The 17,036-nt window shown below is 51.8% G+C and overlaps 1 protein-coding gene across 5 annotated transcripts in view; it reads right to left on the bottom strand.

The window, feature by feature from the left end:
- The window catches only part of NFATC2 (nuclear factor of activated T cells 2), a 161,783-nt gene that overhangs the window by 8,008 nt on the left and 136,739 nt on the right, over positions 1 to 17,036 (bottom strand). The window contains exon 10 of one of the 5 annotated variants that reach the window (XM_072735563.1): positions 3,478 to 3,565. The exons of the other annotated variants lie outside the window; for them this stretch is intronic. Coding sequence (XP_072591664.1) covers positions 3,522 to 3,565 — 44 coding nt within the window. The 3' untranslated portion in view covers positions 3,478 to 3,521. The remainder of the gene's footprint in view (positions 1 to 3,477; positions 3,566 to 17,036) is intronic. 5 annotated transcript variants of the gene reach the window in all.

Below are 17,036 nucleotides of genomic sequence, written 5' to 3'. Positions count from 1 at the left end.
CAGGTACCTAATGCATGCATCTCAGCTCCCCCATGGGGATCCCATACTATCAGCCTAGGTCATTTGGTCTGGGGAAGCTGATTTTCCTCTGTCACCCAACTGACAAATGGGTTACAAGTCTATTACTTGTCTGGAGCCTTTTCTCTACGAGAGAATGTAAGCCGTTCGTATTTATTGAAGGTTAGCTATGCATCAGGCACTGTAATAAATGCTAGATTTTTCTTACACTATACCTAGTAATATACCTTGTTTTATAGGTGGAGATAGGCAGTCACCAGCCAGACAAGGTGATGGGATCAGGATTAGAACTCAGGACCCCTATATCAACCTGAACACTATGTGGCTACACAACTGACAAAGAGACTGTGCTACTAAGTTCAGTAGTCATCATCTTTCCTCTGTGACCCTGGAGTCCTCAGTATTGTGTGTGTGTGTGTGTGTGTGTGTGTGTGTGCGTGCGTATGTGAGAGAGAGAGGAAAAGGTAAGGGCAACCTGTAAGTGCACAGCAGAGGCCATGTGCTAAGTGGTTAGGGCGGTCACCAAGCATCACTTTCTCAGAACACTATTGAGGCCGATGGTGTTGACTCTACCACAAGCACCCCTGACCTCTTGTCACCCTTAGAGCGAGGCTTTGTGTTGAAAACACTGATGAACCTCAGGGTGATTTCTAAGCCTGAGACCTAATGGTGAAACCAGGAAAGGAAAAAACTGACAGATGTTAAGTATTTACAATTATTCTTTTCTTACTTGATTTTTTGGAGTTTTAAAGAGAAAACTGTGTAACTATTCTAATAAATGGCTGTAGGCATAAAAAGAAAATACGAGAGATCCCCAAACTTTGTCTATAAAAGGCCAGATAAAAATATTTTCGGGTCTGCTGGCTAGATGGCCCTTTACTCAACTGCTCAGCTCTGCCGTTCTGGTGTGAAAGCAGCCACAGACAGCATGTGAGCAAATGGCCAGGGCTGTGTGCCAATAAAACTTTGCCACAACAGGCCAGGGGGCTAGATTTGAACAGACCAATTACCAACTGGCCCGAGACTTCGTGTACCAACCCCTAGTATATACCAATGGCAGAGAAGAACAGGAAAGGAGTGTTTTCTGCACCTACTGTTGGGGAGTAACAACTGCAGAAGCCAATGCCGCCTCCTAGCGTTGTTCATCCCACAATTCTAGGTGTTGATTTCCAAGAACTTGGGTTTCTGTTAGCATCTCACTCTCCCCTAGGGATTTTCTGATCTATATGAAGGGATGCATGCTGACTTTCTCCTTTCAGCTGAGCTCGGAGGTTCTCAAACTTCACCATGCAGAAGAATGTCTGCTCGGGGTTGCATACAGAGAAAACCACACGGATATACGCTAGGTGTAACTGAAAGGTCTGGTGAGCGTCCTTTTGACTCTAGGCCGTTCCCCCTTAATTGCTGACTTTGGAACTTCATCCCCCGAGAAAGCAACAACAGGAAGGAGTGGAGAGACACCATCCTGCTTCTCTCCCAAACCTCAAGCATGTTTTCTAAAATCTGGTTAGATCATGTGAGTGCCCACGAGAGTCTGGGGCCAGCCACAAAGGCCACAGCCAGAAAGACACTCCTCAAGCTTGGATGGGAACTGGGGAGGCTACATTCTCTAAGGCCAAAGAGGCTGAAGAGCCAGTATGGGTGCAGCCCCCCACCCCAATTCTCCTCCATCCGCTCCCACAATGCTTTGCAAATTCGCTCCCAAGACTCATGCTTGGGGCGAGAAGGCCGGATCAGAAAGCACAGAGAGTGTGCTCTGGGTCCTTCCGCCTCTCATCCCAGCTGCTTGTGGGAGAAGCTGCTCCAACAGCCAAGAGTGAGCACCAGGCCTGTTTTCCCCACTAGGCTGCAGAAAGGTACTAAGAAGGAAAAAGTGGCCCTTGGCCTGGAGGCTTCTCCTGTGACTCGATATCAGAACTGAAATGATTCGTCCTCTGAGAACAGAACTTTCCCAAGGCTCTGCTTTTGCTTCCTAAGTAACTTCCCAGCCATCTCTGCCTGTTTCGTGGGCACCTGGGAAACTCTAAAGAACTTTCCAGAGGGGCCAGACTTCAGAAACTTGGTGTAAAAGACAAAAAAACAAAACAAAACAAAACAAAACAAAAAAAACCAAAACCTTGACAGGCCTACAGCTCCAAGCCGTGGATGAGGTCTGAGAGCTAGATGTTGGTAAATCCCCCTGGGGCCCTGAAGATCCCAGCTGGCTTGCCAAAATTCCCAGACCTCTGTAAGGTCAGAAGCATCACCAAGTGCTAATACCAGGGAGGGGAGAAGTCCGTTAAAAAGGCCCTTTAAGGGCTTTGGTTAAGTGCCTTATAGTCTGAATTTTTGTCACCCTGACTCCTGGATGTGAAGCCCCCAGGAGGGAGTCTGGCACCCGGCGTCCAGCAGATGTTCACCGACGGTGTCAGTGTTGGAGAAGGTGCCAGGGCAACACCCCCTTCCCCACTGCCCCTTTCCTGCCGCTACTGGAAAGAGCCCACCCTCTGGGAACCACGATTCCAGGGTGTCCACTCCCCTGCGTGTGCTGATTGTGAATATTTCTGTGCTTCCAGAGTGGGCTGCCAGTGTGCTGCCGCCGTGCTCTTCTGGGCCTGGCTTCGATGGAATGGGCCCACTGTCTCTCACAAAGGGGCCATTCAGAAGCCACAGCCCAGCGAGCCGGGGAGATGTGAGGAGGCATGTAACCCAGGGATACGGCCGGCTGACTTCGGGGGACTGCTCATCCCATGCTGGGCGCTGCGTGCGCTGATTCTAATCAGAACCTCAGAGCATCCAGTAACAGCAGTAGCATCTGAACAGCTGAGACACAGAAAGGTAAAGCAGCGCCCTCACGGCCCACGGGGAGCCTCCCTACCCCTGTGCTGGAAGGTCTGCATTAGCCACCAGGCTCCTCTCGACGCAGGCCCAGAAGCCAGAGTCAGCTGAGGTCGATCTAATGCCTGAGGCTGGCTCAGGGGCTCCGCTGAGCTCAAAGGGAAAACCAGCTCTACCCTGGATGGACCCAGCACTGTACCCTTTGAGAGTAGCTGCCCGGCTCTTTGGCTCTACCTGCCTTCTCTCGCTCCCCAGTGCAGAACGCCCCACCTTTGACAGTCTGTCTTAACTGGATACGCCAAACAAAGTGTACAGAACCAGAAAGGAGCTGGTCTGGTGCAGGAGCAGAACTTTCAAACGTAGGAACGTGACCTGGGAGAGGGGACGGGGCCTCTGGGAGAACATGCAAATTCCCAGAGCCTCCTCCCCACCTCCGCCCCCAACCCTGAGCTCCAGCCTCCCAGCCAGTCTCAGGGATATCCCCCAGGGGTGTCCCCCTCACAGAGTGGTGGGGTCCAGCCCTTAAGAGCAGGAAGTGGTGTCTGTGAGGACGGGTGGAAAAGCTTTCTTCTACTACAAGTAATTCAAGTTAAGGAAACACACAGCTGGAAAACAAAAAGAGAAGCAGAAGATGTCAATTACCTTTCACTTTGATTTCTCGGATCAAAGATCACAGTCATTCTGTTTCATAATATGTTTTGTATCCAGCTAAGGTGTGTGTCTATCAGCTCTGAAAAAGATTTGCAAAACCATTTTTGAGAAGAAAAAAAAAATCACCTTTGACCTCTATTACGCTTCCATCTCATGTTAATATCATCCATTTACTGAGTATCCCTTAGCCTCGGGGCCACTCAGAACCCAGGACAGAATGTCACCCTCTGGGTGCCGTTGAAGCCCACATCCTGTATCACCTTAACAACTGTGCCAGAATTAACCCCAAACCAGTGGAATAGTCACTGAGAGGAGGGACTCTGTGCAAAGAAATGAGGGTCTCTGGGATCAAAGGGCATCAGTAAGGTTTTGGTGGGTTCTCTTTTTTTTTTTCCTAAGCTAGACAAAACGGCCCTGCTGCCTGTCTGCCCTGGAGTTGCGAGTCAGGGCCAACTAAAGAGAAAAAATTTTAAGACGCTAGCTTCTGCAAAGAAAATGAGAATTTCATGAGAAATCTACTCAAATGTAATCCTCCTTCGGGCTTTTATATATGCTAAGTTTGGCCCCTGTCTCCTTCTTACAAGTGATATAACCTCAGTGTGCATGCAAACTCATAAGGCTGCACATTTTCTTCCTGTTTTTTTTTTTTTTGGTTGACAATGAGAAAAAGTTACTATTTTTATAGCCACAGCCCAGTCAGAGCACTGAAGGCCCCTAAAAAGAGTCCTGAACAATCTACATTACCATTCTGTTAGATTACTTTTTTCTCTTCAATTTTCAAGAGCAATACACTCCCCTGTGTAGCCGTCTATCATGTCTAGATTTCCAAACCACTCGTTCTCTCGATCTCCTTTAAATGGCCCAAGTCCATTTAAATGGCCAGGGTCTGTTTTGAGTGCCTGAAATTAATTTCTTGCAGGAAGTGCCTCAATTTTTACTAGGTGCAGCTTTATTAAGCATCAGTAGGTAAACCAGGATGCTCTTGAGGGAGAAGCTGGGACGCCCTGACATGTCCCTTCAAGGCGGAGACCACCGAATCATGAGAGCTCGCCAGCACTGGTGCAGTTATAGGGCTTGAACGCCCTAGTGTTGGGCTCCAGGGGGTGGGCTGGGGCTGGTGCAGGACCAAGTACCCAGCTCCCCCCTGCTCCGCTGTAGTTGCGGTAAACACCATTTGGACTGTGCATTGCAGGCGGTCTCCTGAAGGAGAAGGCCCCCTCCCCCCACGCCTGGGTGGCTGTGGCCCTACAGCAGCTTCCCCACTGTGCTTCCCTCTCTGGACTACACTGTGGCTTGTTCCACACCCACGAGCAGAAGGCACCGTCAGACCATTCACTAGGGGCCTTAAAATACCACCTGTATCCTGACCATGTTTTCAGCCCCAGACCTCACCCTTGGACTTCAGACGCAAACATCTAATTGCCCACCAGGCATTTCAAACTGAATAGGGCCAAGGTCGACCTCCCGATCCTCACTCCCGCTCCCACTGCCCACCCCATCCCCAAATGGCAGCCCTGTACCACTTGTTCCCACCATAGGAAACCTACTGCCTTCCTCTGGTTGTTCGGGCCAATCTTGGTCACAGCCCACATCCCTCCAGATGCAAATGCTTCTGGATTTACCCTCAAAATACATCCGGAAACGAGCAGTCTCTACCACCTCCTGTCTCGATCACTGTCTTGGCCCCTCCCCCGTCTCCCTGACCCTGTGCTGGCCTCTGCCCAGCAGCAGGTGGACCTGTTGGTACCGAAGGCAGAGCAATTGGCTCAGTTGCTACTCCCAGAAAAACCTGCTCAAAGGTGCTGTCGGGGCCAGGAGGTGTTTGCTCTGTCCATCTACGCCCATTCAGGGAGCGCTTAGGAGGATCCGGTGCCAGCACAGGGCCAAGGTCCCATGCTTGGAGCAATGAGCCAAATCTAGGGGAAACCCCAGGAACGATGCCCCTAAGACCAGCCAGCCAGTGCCCAAGAAGCCAGCCCTGCTCGGTCTCCACTCCCTACTCCTCGTCAAGAGTGTGCAGAGAATTTATAAAGCATCAAACCAACTGGCTTGTGTGCGGCCTTTTGAGGTACAGCTTCCTGTTTAGTCATGAAGTTTCGCTCTTTAATTGTCTGTTTCTTGGTGGAAGATGGAGGCAACAAGAGGAGAGGAAGGGCCTGTTTCCATACAACTTAGACTCCAAACTCTCCTCACGACCCAGCCACCCCCACCCCCTTGGCCTGCTCTCCTCTCCCACAGGCAGCTACACAGGGGCTGTATTTAACTCACACGGCTATCTCTGGGGATTGGTAGTGGGATGCCCATTGCTCAGATCAATCACTGAGGTGTAGAAAGGTGGGGCAACTTGGCCAGGACCAGCCCCCTGTGCTGGGCAGAGCTTGGTAAGGCCCTCGCTCCCCGGGCGTTAATGCCAGGCTCCCTACAGTGGGAAGATGGTCAGGGGGTCCTGGGAGCTGTGTTAAAATTCAGACTGGCATCTGGAGCCCTTGGAACAAAAGCACCCTGGCAGGGACATCCATGTTGGTCTCGGGGCCTCTCGCTGAGCCCCAGGGTGGGGAAAAGAACACCTCCTGGCAAGGCTGCTGTGTGGATTAAATAAGAGGTTCTGTTTGACTTATTGGCAAGTATTTATAAACTCCGCAATATAGTCTCCTAAAGAAGAGAACGGGGAGAGGATGTGAAAGGAGATGGAGACCTGGCCTAACCATCTTCTCCAGTAACCAAGAACATGACTCTATTTTTTTATGTGGTTCAAGAGGAAGTAGGTTCCTTTGATCAGTATGACTGCTCTGGCCAGTTGTAATATGGAGGGAGACAGCGAGAGAGTAGGCCACTGTTCCGAGTTACCTGGGTAACATCCACAAACCCTCCCAGAGCCGAGGAGTGGGGCCTCTGGTCCTAGAATCATTGCCCCAGTTTGTGGTCTTTTATGAAGGCCACAGCTGAAGACCTACACAGTGATGTTGCATTTTTACAACACTAGGCACAAATCAGTGAACCATTCCACTGGTGCTGTGGATTAGATGGTCATTGAGGCTAAGGGTCAGAAGTGCTTCACTGATTCAACAACACTAATAACTATCACACAAGCACATGATATCAACAGATAAAGTGCAAAAACACAGACCCAAGAATCTGTCGCCTTGACAAATCATATAATTAGCATCCAGTCTCATGAAAGCCCATGCATGCATCTCTAAGTGAGGTGGAATTAGATGGGAAGTCCTGTGTGCATCTGTCATGGAGCCGGTAGGAATTAGAGACGGGTCCAAGGTGCATTCAGTTTGATGGTTCTACAATGAAAACACTGGTGTCCCTCCCAACCGCAGTCACAACTACCACCATCCTACTCATTTTCTACTTTTCCCAGGGTTACACATCGGCTTACAATCTTGAGAAAAACAGCTTGGACGTGCTCTGAGCTAAGCTGCCATACAAGGAAGGATTATCCAGCCATTGAAACTCAGACCTGAGCCGGGTTTGCCCCTGCTGCCCAGTCCTTTTCTCCAATTCAGCAGAATTTCTTCTGATTTCATGCAGCTACATTGCACCTCCCCTGGCGAGCAACCACACGGCTTCTAAGGTAGCAACCACAGGCAGGAAAGCATTCTAAACAAACCACGGCTTGCTTCCTTGTCCTTCTGCCATTTCATCATGGCCTTGACCCCAAACCTCTGCTGAGAGGCATCAGCCACAAAGCAAGCATTGCAAAATAAATTGTTGCCAAAACAGAAGCAAAAGAAAAGCACTTGTTACTACATCCAGTTGAGATTTGGGAAAGAAACAGCGATCCAAACCCACAAATCAGCCTGTGACCGCAAATGAGATGATAAAATAAATACCTAATTGTTTGGGAAGCCATTTTTCTCTTTGGGGGTTGAAGGAATTAGCCAAAAACTTACGCTAAGACATCTGAGTGTATTTCTCCTTGCTTCCGTGTGAGCTATGGGATGGAGGCCAGGGTTCGGGGGTGGGTTAAACAGGTGGGAGCAGGAAGAGGCATCTCCCTCCTGGGCCCCTTTCCTCATGTCAGGGAATGGCACAAAACTTCCCCATGGCCTCTCGGAGGTGGCCCAAAATCCCTGGCCTGGTTCACAAGACCCTCTGCCTTCAAAGACCAGCATGGCCCTCGCTGCTTGGAAAGGACTCACTGCATATTTATTGACTCTTCCAGCTGTCTCCACCTCACTCTCCAGATTATTCTGTGTCCTCCCATCTCTGTCCTGACCAGCTCAGAGCACAATCTATCCCCAAGAGGAACACCCTTCCCTCACAAACACACACATCCACACATCTCCAAAGCCCAACATAAGCCCATGACCTGTAAAGAGGCATCCCACCACTTCACACTCTCTTCCACCATACCTTCCCCCGTCTTGCACATTTTGTCTCGAATCCCCCAGAAGATTTCAACCATGTCTGCCTCCCTCTCGCTTGGGTTAGTGTAATACTTGATTGACCTAAAGACTGGGCCTCCTGAGGGTGGAGGCCTGGCCCCAGGTTCACCTGACAAGTCCTCACTCTAGGGCCCAGCCCTGGGAAAGCCCACCTGCTTCGGGGAGGGAGAGGGCAAGTGTGTGGCTAAGAACCCTCTACCTTCCTGGTTCAGCCAAGGGCCTGTGGGGTAGGAGACAGCAAGATAAATGAGGGACCGCCCCCCTCCAACCCCGGCCGCCACCCCAGGCCACCCAACCCACACATTCCAGGCTCAAGAAAGCAATTAGCTTCTAGCGAAGAAATTTTGCCAGGTCTGAGCAGGGACCGAACCTAGACCTAAAGTTCTCTGAGATTCACAGGTCCGGCCCAGGCACTTACTGCCCTCAGCTCAAAGGCTGTCCAAGAGACCGGCAAGGACCCTGTGTGTGACATTATACCATGTGTCCCTAAGATATGTGCAGACAGAGCCCCAACTCTTGGCTCATCCCCTCCATCAAGCCCAACCATGAACTGAACTGTGTCCCTCAAATGGCTCTGTTGAAGCCCTATACCACTCAATGTGATGGTACCTAGAGATGGGGCCTATGGGGGTGACTGGAGTTGATGAGGTCGTCAGGGTGGGACCCCCATGATAGGATTTGTACCTTCATCCCAAGAGATAGCAGAGAGCTTATACACTCACTCCCTCTGCCTTGTGCCAACACAGCAGGAGGGTGCCCATCTCAAGAGCGCTCTCACCAGAACCCAATGGCGCTGTCACCCTGACCTCGGACTTCCAGCCTCTAAAACAGTGAGGAAAATTAATGGCAGCCTGAGCTAAGATAGGCCTATAAGCACTATTCTGCAGAGCACCTTTCTCCCCTGTATCTCCATTGAAGCTCACATGTCAGGCACCTGCAGAGAAGCAGCCAAGTGTAAGTGACTGTCCCAGGTCACAGGGCTGGTCCGTGGCAGGATGTGACCAAGGAGCAGATGCTGCTGCTATGGCCCAGTGTTCCCACTACCACCACACCTTCACGCAGCCCGGCTCTGGATCCAGAAGGGCCCCCTCCTCGAGATATGCAGCAGGATGCCACTTCTCTATCTACACCCCACCTCAAATGCCACCTGGGTCCCCCGGCCCAGAGCCCCTTCTCCCCACTCTACCGTCCACTGATATCACAAATGCAGCCTTTCTGTGTCTGGTAAGGCTGTATAAGTCTCTGAGGGTGGGGGCTGAGCTCCATGGACATGGATGGGGGGCTGGCACCCCAGGGCGGACTGCCAGGAAAATACACTACTGGGGGCCAGAATCATGGGTCCAGATCCCTGCCTGACACACCCTGCCACAGACTGGAGGCCGGCCCCCACTCCCCGCACCTCCCCTGTAAAAGGTGGGCGATGGCTGTTCCTGACCATCCCTGAGGGGATCGACGCATCAGCACGTAACAGGTGCTTCCAACAGCGTGTGGCACATACTGAGCCCCCTGCAGATGTTGAGGGAACGTGAGCCAATCATTTCACTCCCCGAGGCCTAGCTTCCTCATCCGCAAAATAGGAATAATAACACGTAACCCAGAAAAGTGCTGTGCTATGAATCCAGTTGGCACAGCGCAGTGCCATGCTAACAGCGTGTCTGCGCCGCTCCCCCTCTGCTTGCTTGCATGCATTTGCCCACCACACAGAGAGCGTTTGGTTAACAGACGGAACCGATTGGACAGCCACCCTCTTTCACCAAAGCACTTTCACCCTGGCAGCTATTTCTGCATCTTCAGAGTGGGTGGGTCTGAGGTCAGCCGTGCTCTCGGAGATGCGTTTTCACATCCTGCCGAGAGGGGCCCCTCTGGGGCCACCCTGCACGGTGCGCTGGCTGTACTGGGCCTGCGACATGCAGAACAGCCCTCTGAGTCACCCACACTCTGCAAACCAGAGGGCTCCGGAAGCCAGCCCAAGCATCAGGCCCGCACAGCACCCAGCCACCCAGACATGTTACCAGCAAGACCTAGGAGCTTCCGAGAAAGATGCCACGCCGCAGCAAACTGTCCCCAGCTCTCAGGATGAGTAAACATGGCAGGACTGAGGCTCGGGTTCTGAGTCGGAAGCCAAGGTGCTAACTGGGAGGAGGGCATGTCATTGGCAGATGGGGAAGACAGGCCGGCTTGCAGCCAAGATGGGAATTCTTTTGCAATTATCACCTGGCAGCCAGAACCTGCTTCTTTGGATGCAATTCTGAGCAAAGACTGGTCCCTGGGATACCCCGACTTTCAACAGAGTTGCACAGTGAAAAGTCACTCGTGTCTATTGGAGGGAAAATGTTGTTCATTCAAGTTAAGTGGGGGAAGTGAGCTGTAAGAAGCAGAGAGGCCTGGCCCCCTGGGGACCACAATGTCAAGCATAGGGCACGTGTCTCAAGAGTGACACGGTGCTAGCACATCACAAGACTGGAAACAGAGTGAGGCCCAGGGCTCAGAGAGAGACGATGGCTTCCTCAGGTATGATGGGAGGCATCCAGCTTGTTCCTATTGACAAGATTCTCCAGCAAAAGAGGAAATTTTAAGCTCACATCCCACAAAGCCACCAGGAACCTGTGTTTCTAGACCTAATGGAACCCAAGCCTTCCCATGCTGTCGATCTGATTCTGGCTTTGGGTTCTGGTGGCCACCTGCAGGGCACATAAGGCAGTCTTTCTCCAAAGAAAGCATAACTATCTTAGCCTCCACGGTCAGGGGCCTGATGGGGAAATCCAGGTGACCCCAGAGGGTGACGGGTGAATGGCTGCCAGACTGCCAACTATCCACAGCGGGAGCCTGGGTGCTGGAGATACCCACTGGATTCCACTTTGATGGACTTTCTCCAGCTGGCACTAACCCACTCTTGGGACCTAGGGGTCTCCCTTGGCCCTGAGAAAGTCCACCCCTTTAAGATCAAAGAGAATACATTCTCTTTCTCACGATCCTCTGAGCCCCGCAGCCCACCTTCTTACACTCTAAATGCCGCAAGCATACACCCCAGGGCCTTTGTACTTGCTGTTCTCTCTCCCTAGGAGGCTGTGTCCTTAGATATCTATAAGCTCTCTCATTGAGCTCTCTGCCCAACGTCTCCTCCTCTGGGATACTTCCCTCTCCTGATACAGCAGGCCTCCGTGCTACCTACCACTCTCTCTTCCTGGCCCCCTTGCTTTGCATTTTTTCACAGCACTTAGCTCTACTTGGTTCTATTATTTAGACTGTGAGCCTGATGAGGGCAGGGCCCTTGAGCCATTCTGTTCATGCAGCATCCCCTGGAGTGACAATAAATAGCTATTGGGTGAATGACTGATTGAATAGAAGGAAAAGATGGATGAATAAACTCCGCTCTGAGTACTGGCAAACCCAGTGCTGACTTCACTGAGGCAAAAAACACAGACTAATATAATGCTTGTCCCTCAGAGCAGATCCCAGGAGAAGCAGTGACATGTCATGCTTTGCTGTCATAAGGGAGAAGCAAGGCCTCTGAGCTTTGGGTCAGGCTGTCACCCACCTGGTTCCTTCTAACTAGTGAAATCCTGCCTCAAAGTCTCGTGGGGCCCACATCCCCCTCCGAGTACCAGGCGTGGACAGAATAAGCCGACAGTAAGCCGCAAATGGGGTCAAGACAAGGACATGGAATCTGGAACCTCAAATCTTTCTTTACCACTAAGTCTGACTTAAAGGGTGAAAAAACTATTTCTTCACCTGTGAACATCTCTATCCTGAGTTCATTTTTTTTTTTAAGATTATATTTATTTAGGGATTCCTGGGTGGCTCAGTGGGTTAAGCATCTGCCTTCAGCTCAGGTCATGATCTTAGGGTCCTGGAATCAAGCCCTGAGTCAGGCTCCCTGCTCGCAGGGAGTCTGCTTCTCCCTCTGTTGCTCCCCCCACTTATGTGCATGTGCTCTGTCAAATAAATAAATAAAACCTGTAAAAGACATTTTTAAAAAGATTTTATTTATTTATTTGACAGAGAGAGAAAGCACAAGCGGGAGGTAGGGGTTAGGGGGAAGGGAGAGGGAGAAGCAGGCTCCCTGCTGAGCAGGGAGCCCGACTTGGGGCTTGATTTCAGGACCCTGGGATCACAACCTGAGCCAAAGGCAGACATTTAACTGACTGAGCCACCCAGGCACCCCTTGAGCTTCTTTCTTTCTTTTTTTTTTTAAGATTTTATTTATTTATTCATAAGAGACACAGAGAGAGAGAGAGAGAGAGAGAGAGAGAGACAGAGACAGAGACAGAGAGAAAGAGGCAGAGACACAGGCAGAGGAAGAAGCAGGCTCCATGCAGGGAGCCGATGTGGGACTCGATCCTGGAACTCCAGGATCACACCCTGGGCCAAAAGCAGGCGCTAAACCGCTGAACCACCCAGGTGTTCCCTTGAGCTTATTTCTTAAGCCAACTGGGACATGGCTAGAAACTGTCTGTGGAAAGACCTTTCCACGAGGCAGGTTTTGAGTAGTGCATCCGCAGGAAACCAGAGACACTTAGGCATGAGAGGGTCAGCCTGCCCCATTAAAGCCCTCCATCCTCCTGGCCCTAAGCACACATCCACTGAGGCCGCCAAGCTCTGAGTGGGGAGGCAGGTTGCAGGGCAGTCGTGAGTGAGCTCAAGAGGTATACCCCAGCCCACATGGCAGGCTCGGTGGCCAGGAATGACGGCAAACCCTTGGGTGAGCTGGCTCTGTCTTTGCTCCTGTTACGAAGGAGGACTTTGAGCAGGTTCTAGCAAAACTCCACAAGAATTCAGTACTGTACAATAGTTGCTTTTTTCCTGTTTGAGCCAGACATCCAGCGATCTGAAGTCGATGTAAAGATTCAACGCCATCCCGTGGAGTCTGACAAACTGACTCTTCCGTGTCCACAGACACACCAAAGCCCCCAGATAGCCAAGACACTTCTGGAGAACACAAGCTGGCGACTGACCCTACCAGAAACCAAGACTACCTCCAGAGCTGCTATTATCAAGAACTGGGATCGGGGACAGACAAACTCATCTACGGAACAAAGTCGAGAGATCAAGAAGCAGCCCACGCTTACACAGAAATGATATTTATACCAGCGCCGGATTACAGGCCTGTGGGGAGAGGAGGGACTTCTCACCGGATGGTCTGGGCCCATGACTTATCCACATGGAAAACAATGAAATGAGAACCTTACCTTGTACTGGACACACAAACAGTTCCAGGTGGATTACAAACTTCAGTGTGAAAAGGAAGACTACAACATATTGGAACACAATATAGGAGAAGCTCTTTCAGGCATCAGGGTAGAAAAAGCTTTCCTAACCCAGTCCTTCTGATGCTCTGGAGAAGCACCAGAATCACCTGGAGGGCTTGTAAAGAGCAGCTTGCCAGGCCCCACCCTGGTGTTTCTCATTTACCAGGTCTGGAATTTGCATTTCTCATAAGCTCCCGGTCCAATGACACATTTTTGGGTGAGCACCACCTTAAACTACACTCAAGAAGTTCAAACCTTTCGGAAAATAAATTTACATTAGAAGTTTCTGTTCATCAAAAGGTATCATTTCACACATACCGGCTATGCAAAACCACTTATAAATCTCCCAGTACCAACCACTGGGAGGACGTGGCGCCATGCAATCACTTCTATGCTGCTGGTGGGAGTACAAACGGGTACAACCACTTTGGAAGACAATTTGGTATTGTCTACTCAAGTGGCAGATGTGTACGCCCAAGTGGCCTAGTAATTCCACCTGGAGGCATAAGCCTACAGAAACTCCTGTTGTGTGTGTGCCAGGAAACAGAGAAGAATATTCCAGAAGGCACTTTCTATAAAAAGCAAAGAGGAAAACCCTGGAAACGGCTGAATGTCTACTGGCAGGATGGATACAGGAGCTCGACGATGGAATACGACACAGTAGAGAAAAGGAAAGCATTACAGCTACTGAAACGACAACCTAGGAATCTCAATGTTGAGGGAAGAAGCAAGTTGCAGAGAACTTGCACAATGATTCCATTTCTGTGACCCTTCACCAGCGTGCAAAACTAAATGTACTGTGTGGAGAATCAAACAAGTGGAAACAGTATAAAGAAAAGGAAGTACCCAACACAGAACTGAGGACAGCGATTACTCTAAGACGGGGTGGGGGTGGGGGCGGAGGTGAAGAGGGTGCACTGAGCACCCGGGCTGTGAGCCCCGCAGGACAGAGGCAGCTGGGCCCCAGGTGCCTCCTTGGGGAGGAACACACCGGCTCTCATGAGGTGGTCTCCCCTGACCCTTCTAACAGAACCTGATCCAGCCCCTGGTCTCGCTACTGACTTGCAGGAAATACTGAGGATGGAGCAGCACGTCAGAGGCACACGGGGTTTCAATGTGCAAAACCAGCCTATGTGCAAACCACCTGGCTTTGCGAACAAACGCAGAGACAGCGAACGGGAGAAAGAAGACGGGGAGGTGAGCAGAGGGAAGAGACGAAAACACATGTCCAACAGCCACACGTGTGGGCCCTGCCTTGGATCCAGAGTCAAACTAGCTGGAAAAAGAAAAAAAAAGAAACAAAGAAAAGAAGAGAAAAGAGAATCAGGCACTTATGAGACAAGTGAAAATTTAAGCATTGGGTTTGATATCAAAGAATTGTTTTTAGCTGTGATAGTGAAAAATCAGAAGTTTTTTTTTATTTTATTTTTTTTTTAGAAGTTTTTTTTAAAAGAGCCATCTCGTAGAGAAACCTAACTGTAAGATTGTGAATTGTAAAAGTTTTAAAGACAGAAGAGCCACAAGGTAGTCGTTATGTTCTTCTTTAAACTCAGGGTAGGGACCCGACATTTGTATCCTTATTTTTGCATCTTACATATATGTAATAAAAGCAATTTGGTATTGGAAGGAAGGAAGGAAGGAAGGAAGGAAGGAAGGAAGGAAGGTAGGGGGGAGGGAACAGAGACGAGAGACAAGGAAGATGGATGAGCCCCATTCCCTGCTGCCTCCCACAGGAGCACCAGCTTGGAGAGCAGCAGGAAGCAGCACCCCTTCAGGGGACGGGGAGGAGCCTCGAGCACCCCTGGGCCAGGAGAATGCCTCCTCCTCCGAGAAGCCTTCCCTCCTGACTTTGTCTCTCAGCATCTGTTCCTTCAAGGTCTATCTCACCATCTGAAACACATCTCTGTTGTGAGAAGTATCCCTGCTCTCCCTTAGGCTGCAAGATCCACAGCAGGGGACCTCCCCTCATTCATCCAGCACCTGTCAGTTTACCTGGCTGGTCACAGGGGTCAGTGCATAATGGTCCTGAACTAAGACATCTACATGCGCTGACCAGTCAGTGCTTACAGGACCCCACGAGTAGATGTCACTATATTCCCATCGTGTAGTTCAGTAAACCCGGGCTCAGAGAGCTGAGGGGACTTGCTCGGAGTCACAGGGCCAGGATTCAGATGCAGCTGGTGACACCAGGGCGCCAATGGAAACCACTCTACCCTGCGCTCCTGCTTCGCCCATAAATGTTGGTTTAATGATAAAGACGGAGCTTTTTGTTTGGGCCCACAGTGATCAGTTAACCCCAAAGTCCAAGGAGAACCTGATCGGGCCAACTTCTTTCTCTCGCCCCCATCAGCACCTGAGCCGCTCCTTGGCACATACGGTTGTGGCTGCACACACGCCCATGCACGCACACACGCACACAATCCACACTCGCCTTATTACACACCACAGTGCAGGTTACTAAGCGGAGACCCTCTGACTTGTTCTCAGCTTGGTACACAGCAGACACCCGGCAGACGTGCTGAGTGGAACAGACTCAAGAGCAAACAGTTTGGCCAGGATGCCGAATGTTCCAAAACAGAAACCAGAGGTGCCAACCTCCGCCTGAGAACACTCCATCCCCTTTCTCCTTAGGAGACCCTCCGGCGTGAATGAGCACCTCCTGGGCCTGAGGCACCCACGGGAGGGGGCCCTAACCTCATCAGTCCTCCCCACCTTAGCAAGAATGACTTGAAACAGATGCTTTACATCTGTCCCTCTGCCAACAGCAGCCACACAGAGGGGACCCTGAAAGGCGAAGCAACTGCCTCAGGGCAGCAGGTGCCCCGGGGCTGTAATCTAGAGTTTGAATTTAGGACCCTCCTGCCAGGGTAGTTAGTTCTGGCCTCAGTCAAGTGCCAAGAGGCCATCTCGGGGTGAGCCCCGGCCCTGTGCGCCCCACGGCTGGCGTTGGGTGAGGGGAGGGGCCAGTGAGTAAAGGGATGGCAATTGTAGGTGGAGCAGAGACCATCCCTGGAAGCTTCCCTCTGATCAGAGCGAACTGGGAGGCCGGCCGGGGGGAAGCGGGCACCTGCCTCTGAGAGGGGCCGGGGTGGGCAGGAGAGGGGCGGTCCAGTTTCTCAGAAGCTTGGCAGCCCGGGGAACACAGGGCTGGTGTCTGCTTTCCACCCCCAGAAACGCCTCAGAGGCAGAGCTGGAGGGAGGCCCCACGACCGGGGGTGGGGGGTGGGGGTGGGGGGGAGCCCCAGCCAGGGAAGAGGCACGGGCAGCTGGGCCAGCTCCTGGCAGGCAGAGGGGCCACGGAGCCCCGGCCAAGCACAGCAAAGGGCAGCGCCGGCCGCCAAAGCTACTGCGCACACACTCGTGCACACACTCCCGAGCAGCCGGCTCGGGCTTGCACAATCGCTGCCGAAGCTACTGCGCACACACTTGTGCACACACTCCCGGCAGCTGGCTTGGGCTTGCACAATCGCCTCTGAAGCTACTGCGCACACACTTGCGCACACACTCCCGAGCAGCCGGCTCGGGCTTGCACAATCGCCACCAAAGCTACTGTGCACACACTCGCGCACACACTCCCAGGCAGCCGGCTCGGGCTTGCACAATCGTTTCCATGGCACCTGCTTTTGTTGTCACAACAACCGCGGAGGGCCCAACGCTGGGCAGCGTGGCCCCCAAAGGCAAGAAATCAATTGTCTAGGGCACCCCGCGGCCAGCACGTATTTGGAGGCCTGCCCCGGCCCGGCCTTCTGACTCTGCCTCTGCCGGGCCTGGGGGACAGCGAGAGGCCCGGAGAGCGGGGTGCTGCGAGGGAGCCCACGGCCTGGCCCAGCCTCCCCGCGCCCGGCCCTCCCAGCGGGACGTTCAAGGCCGAGGCACTGCTGCTACTTTTAGAAACTCCAGGCCC

The sequence above is a fragment of the Vulpes vulpes genome, chromosome 14, assembly GCF_048418805.1.
Source record: "Vulpes vulpes isolate BD-2025 chromosome 14, VulVul3, whole genome shotgun sequence".
Classification (NCBI taxonomy): Eukaryota; Metazoa; Chordata; class Mammalia; order Carnivora; family Canidae; genus Vulpes; species Vulpes vulpes.
The sequence above is the reverse complement of the archived record's forward strand: the minus strand, read 5'-3'. Positions and strand labels throughout refer to the sequence as shown.